At 36.9% G+C, this 9,909-nt stretch overlaps 2 protein-coding genes across 3 annotated transcripts; one reads left to right on the forward strand and one right to left on the reverse strand.

Annotated features, from left to right (window-relative positions):
- Nucleotides 1-188: 188 nt before the first annotated feature.
- Nucleotides 189-2,898, reverse strand: rfesd (Rieske (Fe-S) domain containing). The gene is made up of 4 exons (XM_067503360.1): nucleotides 2,796-2,898; nucleotides 1,809-1,979; nucleotides 1,390-1,424; nucleotides 189-1,223 (listed from the first exon to the last, which is right to left on the reverse strand). The coding sequence occupies exons 2-4, from the start codon at nucleotides 1,963-1,965 to the stop codon at nucleotides 945-947; spliced, it is 471 nt and encodes a 156-aa protein (XP_067359461.1). The 5' UTR covers nucleotides 1,966-1,979; nucleotides 2,796-2,898; the 3' UTR covers nucleotides 189-944.
- Nucleotides 2,899-3,732: 834 nt separating this feature from the next.
- Nucleotides 3,733-6,563, forward strand: nudt2 (nudix (nucleoside diphosphate linked moiety X)-type motif 2). 2 transcript variants are annotated; one of them, XR_010914391.1, is made up of 4 exons: nucleotides 3,733-3,854; nucleotides 4,486-4,616; nucleotides 4,723-5,322; nucleotides 5,364-6,563. XR_010914391.1 is itself a non-coding variant. In XM_067503894.1 (3 exons), the coding sequence occupies exons 2-3, from the start codon at nucleotides 4,490-4,492 to the stop codon at nucleotides 5,043-5,045; spliced, it is 450 nt and encodes a 149-aa protein (XP_067359995.1). In that variant the 5' UTR covers nucleotides 3,733-3,854; nucleotides 4,486-4,489; the 3' UTR covers nucleotides 5,046-6,563. The 2 variants fall into 2 exon arrangements, 1 of the variants encoding a protein (XP_067359995.1); XM_067503894.1 differs by having other exon boundaries at nucleotides 4,723-6,563.
- The last annotated feature ends 3,346 nt before the right edge of the window (nucleotides 6,564-9,909 follow it).

The raw sequence follows: 9,909 nt of genomic DNA on the forward strand, positions 1-9,909 counted from the left end.
GAAATAATTCTATAAAATGTATGGCAGATGTATTTAATGGGGTTAACTTTAACTCTGTGCATGTGTAAAGAAGTGTATTGTACTGTTTTTCAGAGTTATTGTATTTAGTTTAGGGAAAATTATTGGAAATGCAGGACAGCACCACACACCAGCTCCTTCCAGTCCTGTCAGTTTACTAAGCTAAACTAGTTTCTTGGAGTGTATGAATCTCATGTCCGATCAAGGAAGTTAATGATAACATCTCTTAAAACGTTACACTAGAATAACCTGATCTTCACAACAAAACTCTGAATTCAACTGCAAAATATGCACTTGGGGCGGGGGGTGGCAGGACTGGAGATGAGTGCTTAAAAGCTGCCTTCAAGCTGCCAACTCACAGCCTCAGGGATTTGATCAATCTCCTGAGCGATTATTCTGTTTTCAGTTCTAACAAATGCTAGACCCCATGCAGGTTGTAGCCTGATAATTAACGCACCGTCATGATTATTACAAAAAATGGCCACTAGTATGACCTATGGTGACATGACCTGTATATTTTACATGAATGATTTTCGACTTTACATCATTATCCATCAGTATAAACCTCTTTACCTTATTGACTTATTCAGAGTATGAATAATACATGAGAAACACTGAAATGCACAGAAAATACCAGTGTGGCCATGCATCCATTTTGCTATTGCCTAATAATAGAACAGAGACTCAAAATTAATCCATAAAATAAGTTTATTCATTGACATAGTCTTAAGAAAAGTCTACACAATGTGGAAATATCTGACTTAAATATCTTGTAAACAACTAGCAGGCCACAAAAGAGACAATATAATATGGAGCTGATCAGTGGTGCATGTCATTAAATGTCTACTGTCCTCTTCATACAGGCATTGTGCAGTCATGTACAGGAGAAGATCATAGTGATCCAATCCAGATCCATCTGTGTACGATCAAGGTGAATCCTCTGCAGCTTTTTGTCGCGCTACCTTTCCTTTTTCTCCCTGGAAGTAGTCTGAGTCAATCCAGCACGTTTCCGCAGATAGCTTGACATATACGTCCCCGTTGATCTCCGTGACTGTGTGGGTCCGCTGCTTCACACCCTTGGAGAACCATTTGGCCACAGCCGGTTTTACCCTGGGGTCAGTGGCCTTGTATAAGCCCTCCCCATCCGCTAGACTGATCTTGTACTTGTGCTTAGGGCAAACTATGCACATCTTTCCATTGATTTCCTGTGTGTGTTTGTGTAAAATAAATCAGATTAAAATCCTAATGTGGCATAAGTCTAAGATCATCATTTTAACAGCAACAAAAAATACAGTCCTGTCCATTAACTTAAATGTACTGTGGTTCTTTCATCCTGAGTCAGACAAAAAATAATAATAATATGAACCTTACCTCAATGTCTCCATTCTGCAGAGTCGATCCAGAATCTGTCAGGGAAGACCAGAGATCAGTGTCATGCATATTAAGCAAAGAGTTTACAGCATACCAATATATTGCTGACTGGACACATTTTCGAGGTAATGTGTGCTAAAATGTCTTAAGGATAACAAAGTAAGGCATCCTGGCAGTAAATGTCCCAGGACAGGATTTCTATTAGCGGAAATTTATTTTTAAGTGGTTCGGTGAAGGGAGGCATTTATCAAGAACACTTTTGACCCAGATGAGTTAATGTATTATAGACCAATGTGTAATAGCCATAATACAGTTGTCATATATGATCAAGTTTTAAATGAAACTGAACTGAACTGTGGTCACACTTCTCTCATATATAAAAGCTGTGTTTCATTCAGCACAAGAGGAATTCTACTCACGGTAACAGTAAGCGTCCATAGCATGTAAGACTCCTTTATTGTAGATGATCAGGATGTCCCGACCCTCCAGTGTTCTGAAAGACTGCTTTGCTTCAATCAGTTTGTCCTTCTTCCCCACAAAATGAGGCCCTCTCGTAGTCTGCTCTTCATCCTCCATGAGTCTCCAAAAAGCTGGAAATATCACAGTAAGGAACCATGATGTTTCACATAACCAAACCATAAGATTGCTCCCTGCAATCACCACCACCTGCACAGCAAAGTAACTGTGCTGGATGTCTTGGTAAGAAACAGAAAACCTGTCACAGGTATTATTGTGATGGCACTACCCATTGCATTTGTCGCCTTAAATTAAGTTTGCAGCACCTCCAGAATATTCAGCTTCCAGAACATTTAGCTTAAAGCAAAGATTTGTCTTAGCACAGATCAGCTCTGGTACTTCAAATCCAATCCAAAGTTATAAACAAACATAGTAATAAACCAGATCAAGTGACCTACAGGATGGGAGACAACAGAGTGACATACAACATAGATTTTCCTGTCATCGTTTTACAAAAAAATCAGTCATCTACAGACCACAGTCCTGCATCATCCCCATATATAAATCTATGTGACAGTACATCCCAAAAATATCCTGGGAAACCTGACCCCAACTGTGATTCATGTATAGCAAAGGGGAATAATGAGCACTTCAGTGCCGGCAGAGTAAGCACAGTAGCAGTAGCATCAAAAGTCACATGTTCTCAAGGCTCAATCAGAGACAGCTACGTTATATGAAGAGGGGAGTAACAGAACAGCAAAATCATTTTTGTTGTAAAAGCAGTACATTTTCTTCAAGGAATCCTTTAAGGACTAAAGGCTAAATTTAAAACATTCCATTAAAAGTACATTATGTTTAAGCATCTTATCTCTCTCCCTATATTTTTCCTTATATATTTTGGTTTAGAATGCAAATAACAAAACACATTTTAGCCTTATTTTGGGATTTACCTTCAAACTCAGCAGCAGCGTCTGCTCTATCAAGCTGAATAAGTGCACTTCTGACAGCTCTGGGGCCCGTGGATATAGGGTGCTGTCTCTACTATCATCAACCACAGCTGTGTTCAGTTGGTCCTACAGTATCTACACTGGGTACATATCTTATCTGGCTCCCACAGGCTCTGCGGCTATTTCATTGTCAGTAAATATATATTGTATGCTTTAATAAAATACCATTTTTATCAATTACTTATAATGTGTGACAATATAATAATGAACAGTACATGAATAAAGCAGCATGATAAGTGCTTCACATTTGTCTTGATTAAACATTACTAAGAGATCGGTACACTTTTTTCAGTAGTATTGCTACTACTGATAGTAAGTAACCAAGTCCCTTCACTAAAGAGCCCACCTTATAATTTTGAGATACTTTTACTTGTTTGTATTCAGTACTTTTAGTAAAGTAAAAGTAAAAGTAAAAGTAAAAGTACTCTGCTCCAATTCTAAGGAAATATTTTGCTTTTAACAACACCTTGATAATCATCAACTCAGCAGTACGTAAAATTAGCTCCACCTTTACCATAAGTTAAGTTCATACATTAATACATTAATAACTATAATTAAAAAAAAATAGATAAAAAATATATAATGTTTGCTTTTTCAAATTAAATTCTCAAAAAAAAAGGTTTAACAAATGATTGTCTCCCTGAATCTGTACATTAATTAAACCCTAATAAGGCCTGAATGTTGGTGTTAAAATAATTACTACTTATTTATTGTTTTATGGGCAACTCATTCTTGTTAATATCGAGAGAAGTTTTATTGGAGTACTTTTACTTTTGTATTTAAAGTACATTTTAGGTCACGCACCTGGAACTTCAACTTGAGTAAAGACTTGTTTTCATGCTAATAATGGCAGTTTTACTATTTTTGCGCTTGATTACATCTGTCAGCGGAACAGTATGTCAGGCTCTAGAAAGCGGCCGGAGCCATTTGTCGGTACACCACTAAGGTTTGCGTGTGCTGTTCCTGTGTGAAACAACCCGAGTTCACTGACATCTTTAGTCCGTAAGTTGGTGAAATTTTTAACGATAAATTGCTAAGTATTTATCATTGTAGCTGTCGGTGCATAAAGAGTGAAAGTGAAAGTTAGGTAGCGTTTGATAAATTAATAATAAGCTGTTTCTATTTAAGAAACATTTGGTTTGGTAACGTTACTTTCACGGTATTTATCCTAAGAAACACAGCAAGTCATGCAAGTACATACTGAGATCTGAAAGCCAGCACTCAGTATGTTTAGCTTATTTTAGGAAGTTGACTTTATTTTGCAGTATGGCAATTTCTGTAATTTCTTAATCTATTGTATCCTCTGCTTAACCAGTATTCCATGTAAAAGATTTACTTTACAAAAATTTCACATGAAAAAAATGGCACACGTTGAACATTAAATGTTTGTATTTTGGCAGAACCTTTTTCATTAAAAAAGGTCTCTCATTATTAAAACCTTTTTAAGAATCTCTCATATGGGGCACCCTGTTTTGAGTGTATGCACCCAAATAAAAATATCTACCCCCCAACACACACACACACACACACACACACACACACACACACACACACACTAAAAACTAAAATCTTTTTGTTTTTTGTAAATGTGGAACATACTGTAACATAACAAAACATTTTTTCTTGTTAACAGGGACATGGCACTGCGAGCTTGTGGCCTTATAGTGTTTCGACGTATAGTTAATTGTATTCCTCCACTAGATAACATTGAGTACCTCCTCCTGCAGACGTCTTATGGGAAACACCACTGGACACCACCCAAAGGTGTTAACAAGTTCAAAAGCAATGCATTTAAAATCACATTTTTGCAGCTTTGTGCACACATTGTTAAACTGTTGTGCCATTTTTCTCTTACCCTGACCACCATCAGGTCATGTGGACCCAGGTGAGGATGACTTCACCACAGCTCTGAGAGAGACCAAGGAGGAAGCAGGGCTGGATGCACAGCAACTTCTGGTGATTGACGACTTTGTGAAGGAGTTGCACTATGAGGTGCGAGGCAAACCCAAGAAGGTGCTGTACTGGCTGGCTGAGCTGAGAGACCCAGGGACTGGAGTGACTTTGTCTGATGAGCACCAGGATTACCGCTGGGCCAAGCTAGATGAGGCCTGCGCTCTGGCCCAGTTCAAAGACCTGCAGGACACACTGAAAGCAGCACACAGGCACTTACAGGCTCAGCAGGAAAAAAAGTGACATGACAGATTTTGGACTTTACAGAGGGGAGGTTTCGAAAAGAGAATACCTCTCAAGTGGTACGTGGGTACTTCACCATATTTTCACATCAGCACTTGTGAAAATACAGCTTCTACTGTTCATCTAACCTAATGAATGTGACTCTTCCTACTTGTACTATTTGTCTTTAATATTCTTTGCCTCTACTTTTATAGTTTAGTGTTATAGTGTAGTATTTTCTGCTTTTAGGTTTAAAATAAACCAGTTACTGATTTGATCTAAGTTATCACACACAAATGTGTTGCTGTCTCTTTGAATTTGTTATATGTCAAGTGAAAGGTAACTGCATTTAAAAAAATATAAACCGTAGATGCTACCACATGGTGGGGACAGAAACCACTTTTTTCCTCACCTTACGTTCTAAAACAGAGTATTCTGCAGACCTTTGAAAGTTTACATCAGAGGACTAGCAATGAAACTACATTGATGTACTGCATTTTTGAAAATCATCATCCAATGAAGAGGCAGAATACCTTATACTGGACGTGGTGGAATAAAACCAAAATATAGAACGTGGAACAACTTAGTTAAAACACCAGAAATATACCATGGGATAAGATAGGGATGGGGAGAAGGTGGATTGCACAGTTATTAGAAAAAGACAAGTACAGAAGTATATTATAACCAGTCATGTTACTGACCTGTTGTCAATTAACCTAATTAGTTGTCAAATGCTCCTCCATTTATTTATTATTTGGGGCAATTACTTTTCCAGCCTTTTGTTGCCCTTCTTCCAACTTTTTGAAATGTGTTGCTTCCATCATGTTCAAAATAAGCTAATATTTTCCATGAAATGGTAAAATGCCTCAGTTTCAACATCTGATATGTTATTGAATGAAATATAGGTTGATGCAGTATGCAAATCATTGCATTCTGTTTTTATTTACATTTTACACATCATCCCAACTTTATTTCGACTTAGGGTTGTACTCAAAGTATTAGAAGTAAACATACTGGACTATTTTTTTCTCTGACCTTTTCTGTGCACCAGTGCTGCTTTATGTTCGGGGGTACATTAACCAATTAATGGTAATAAACATAAATGATGGGTTAAAGTAACATGACTGTAATGTGTTATGCAACTTTGATCAGAAATGTAGTGGAGTAAAAAGTATAGATACAGTATTTGCCGTTAGATGTGGTGGAGTAAAACTCTAAGTAGCCATAACTAAATCTACTCAAGTGCAGATACAGGAAAATTTTACTTTAGTACAGTAACAAAGTACTTGTACCTGTGGTGTTATTTTCCAGCACTGAAAATAATAAAACAATGTACTCAGCTCTAGTATCCAGTACTATCTAATTTTAGTTTAATGTGTCCAGGAAATTAGTGAATCATTTATGAAATTCGGTCATGTTAGAAAGAAGAAATGAAGACTTTTGTTTGTAATGTAACATTTCAGAAACTGTCTCACGCTGTCAAAGGGGTTCAGACACCTTTCATTAGTAGAAAATAGCTGTAATAAAAAGAGAACTGTTCACAGTATGTTCTATGAATTATCCAGACCAACAAAGATATTTCTTTTTATAAACACATTTTGCTGTAGGGTAGCTGTAATTTCATTTTGCTAATGCTGTGTGCACAACAAATACAATTTTATTTAAATTAGATGTATTGGATTGGGGACACTGGCAGCAACATCTGGACAATTACATAAAATACTAAGTATTTTATGTGACTTGGATTAGACAACCTTTTAAAAACTAAACTTACTTACTTACACAGTATTCTACACAACATTCGGTGGTAAAATAAGGTGAAAGCCTGACAGTAGATTTTAATGACATACTGTTTTATTTTTAATGGTTTTCCAACTTATCCACAATAACTACTGTATATGGCTCCATATGCATATCATTCCCAGGTTTACTCCAAAGTCCAACTTGCTGTGTTTTCTGTTTTCCATGACATTTGGACTTAACAACAGATGTCAAAGCTACATAAAAACAACTCCCAACAATGTTTTTTCTTTACAATAGAAACTTTATAAGTGACATTTGCATCCTCACAAACACAAAATGATGAGGAAAATATGAACTTAAATCAAAGAAACCATCAAGGACAGCAATAACGTCAATAATTGTGGACATGTGGCAGCATTGTGGACAGGCCTCAGGTGGACCTCAATGACTTGGCTCACACTTAAAAAAATACATACTTGTGCACACACATGCTCACACACAAAGATTAAATGAACTAAATGCCTTCATTAAGGTATTTGTACATGACAATATGTTTGATTAACATCCCAATGTTAGACTGCAGTCCTTCTTACTGAGTCATTTCTTTTTCAAGTTTGGGAATTTTCCTCATTACTCGCAGAAAATAAATGTTGGTAGCTCTCTTTGCTCAAACTTTCTCCTTAGCTTTTCTACACCTCACTCACTATAAAAAAACAAAGCATACATTACGTAAAAATATAGTGGATCCTACTACTGAAGAGCTCTCATTTGATCATCAAATTTCTATCATCAAACTTACACAAAACTTAGACTTTACTCTAGCAAAAACAATAATGGAGATAAAGATTTTTTAATTTACGATGAAGGCAAAAACATTAAAGCAATAGTTGGACATTTCGGGAAAAGCGTTTGGTTGCTGGGAGTTGGATGATGTCACTCTCATACATGTCAGTCAAATATGAAGCTACTGCTAGCAGTCAGTTAGCTTAGTTTAGCACAAAGACTGGTAACAAAGGGAAACACCTGGTTGTGGGAAAAGGTAAAGTAGACTTAAGTTAGTCTAGTAACTAACTTCAATAAGTTAGTGCTGATGGTTGGAACAGCCTGGCAAATAACCTCTGGTAAACTACAATCATTTTACATTTCTTAAAAAAAAGAAGAAAAACTGATATAATGTGGTAATTTCAGAGATTTAAAGGGAATTGATTGTGGATTTTATTTCCATTGGACAGAGGGAGGCTAGCTGTTTGTGCTTAGGTAAGCTAAACAGCTGTTGGCTGTAGCTTTAAATTTGATTTGTAAACTACTTAAACTGTTGGGAACATGTATTTGCTTTCTTACAGAGATAAAGATTAAAAGCTTCATACCACTTTGATGTCCTAAGTATAAATCTGCTGTTGCTGTTCATATGTAAAAATGGCTCACCAACCAGTTAGCAACAGTTGACTGGAAACTGGGGAAAAGGCTTAACCTGGCTGTCTCCTATGGTGCCAAATTCAAATAACAGCACCTCTAAACCTCACTAAGTTACAGCCAAAGAGAGAGAGCAGGATATAGTTAGATATGCCTGGGACTCTAGAAAGAAATCAAATTGTTGATTTTATGCTTCAACTTTCATATGGCTTAAACAAATAACTTAAAATATAAAATGTTAATTAGTGATCTTAAAGGATGCTGGTAGTTGGATGTTGTTACAGCTGGACATATTTCATTCATGATTTCATTATTTACTACATTAAAATAACCAGCTACCAGCCATACAGGCCTATGTTAAGACAATCATGACAGCTTTAATGATCTTTTCATCTAACTCTCCACCAGAAAGCAAATACATTTATTTCCTCAAAAGTCAAACTATTCCTTTAGCAGGCACACATGAAACAGGTACTGTTACTATTGACTTCTCTATACAGTGAGGAATGGGCAAAATGGGGACCACATCAAGAAAAGTTCACAATCTCTAGCATCTATCCACTTCCCGTTGAGTCATGATTTTTATGTCCATTAAAAATCCAGTCCAGAAGTGGATTTTTTTCTCCATGTTTTTAATGGAATAGTTTCTGTGAGCCTCAAAAGAGCAAGGAGAAAATGTTTCACTCCCTTGGCATTAAATCCACCTCTGCTACGCATCCACAGCGTAGTCTCTAAAATGAACAGTTATGGGGCTGTACTTGGTTTCCTTGTCATAAAATCCAACCAGCTCAAAGGTTTGCCCCACTGCTCCGCTGTAATGAACAGAGCAACAAATTCATATCCACAACGCAGTTTAAATTTGTGGTTTACTTGATGCTGTAGTCACAATATGCTGTTCACTGCGTTGAAAAGTTCAATAATCAGCGGGTGCTTCTTTTTTAATTAGTCAAATCCTCAGTCACTTTGGGCATCCAAAAACAGCACAAGAACACAATGCTAACACACTCGATGCTTTCTCAACTAGACAAAGTCCAAAATGTCATTTAGGCAAACTTTCCCATTGACTGAAGTGTGAACTGACTCAATACAGACAGGAATGAAAAAACCCTGACATTGTAGTTGTCAACAGATGAATAGTAAATGTAAATATACACACCCACACACATAACAGGCAATTAGTGTCAAATTCATTTAAATGTAATGGTCAAACTAAGCTGCATGTGGATTTTCTCTGTCAATAAAAAGATTCAGGATGTGGTGTCCAGATTTTCATATCAAGCTGCATTTAAGCACAAGTTGGAGTCACAATGCAAAACGTTTTCACATCTATCGCGATATAATATGTGCATTGCCTTGAGGACAATGTCCCCCCTGGTTTATTTGGATTTTTTTTTTTTTTAAATTTCACTATATCTTACTGAGAAGAAAATAAGTTGAGGACCTTATTTAGGACAACAAGCAACACGCACTCACGTGTAAACACGCTGGTGGTGGGATTGGTTCACTTTCTGCCTTCTAATAACACCCAGTGATGTATAAAGTAAGAAAACAAGGTGGAGGTGAGGAGCAGTTTTATGTAATAAGTTTCTCTTTGACTGTTTTTTCTCTCTCAGTGAAAGTCTGTTGAGGCCCTGAGGTTTGAGAGGCAGAGAGAGGTGTAGGAGGCGACTGACATACGGTCTTTTACTTCATCCCCAAAAAAGTGATGCTGCTTTGAGGGATCATGACG

The sequence above is a fragment of the Channa argus genome, chromosome 5 (genome assembly GCF_033026475.1).
Source record: "Channa argus isolate prfri chromosome 5, Channa argus male v1.0, whole genome shotgun sequence".
Taxonomy (NCBI): Eukaryota; Metazoa; Chordata; class Actinopteri; order Anabantiformes; family Channidae; genus Channa; species Channa argus.

Bases quoted from the DNA above. Each gene is read 5' to 3' on its own strand.
- rfesd (XM_067503360.1), bottom strand. From the start codon at position 1,965: ATGGAGGATGAAGAGCAGACTACGAGAGGGCCTCATTTTGTGGGGAAG. The intron at 1,425-1,808 runs GTGAGTAGAATT...CTTCCCTGACAG, and splicing joins TATGGACGCTTACTGTTACC to ATTCTGGATCGACTCTGCAG. The intron at 1,224-1,389 runs GTAAGGTTCATA...AAACACACACAG, and splicing joins TGCAGAATGGAGACATTGAG to GAAATCAATGGAAAGATGTG.
- nudt2 (XM_067503894.1), top strand. From the start codon at position 4,490: ATGGCACTGCGAGCTTGTGGCCTTATAGTGTTTCGACGTATAGTTAAT. The intron at 4,617-4,722 runs GTGTTAACAAGT...GACCACCATCAG, and splicing joins CCACTGGACACCACCCAAAG to GTCATGTGGACCCAGGTGAG.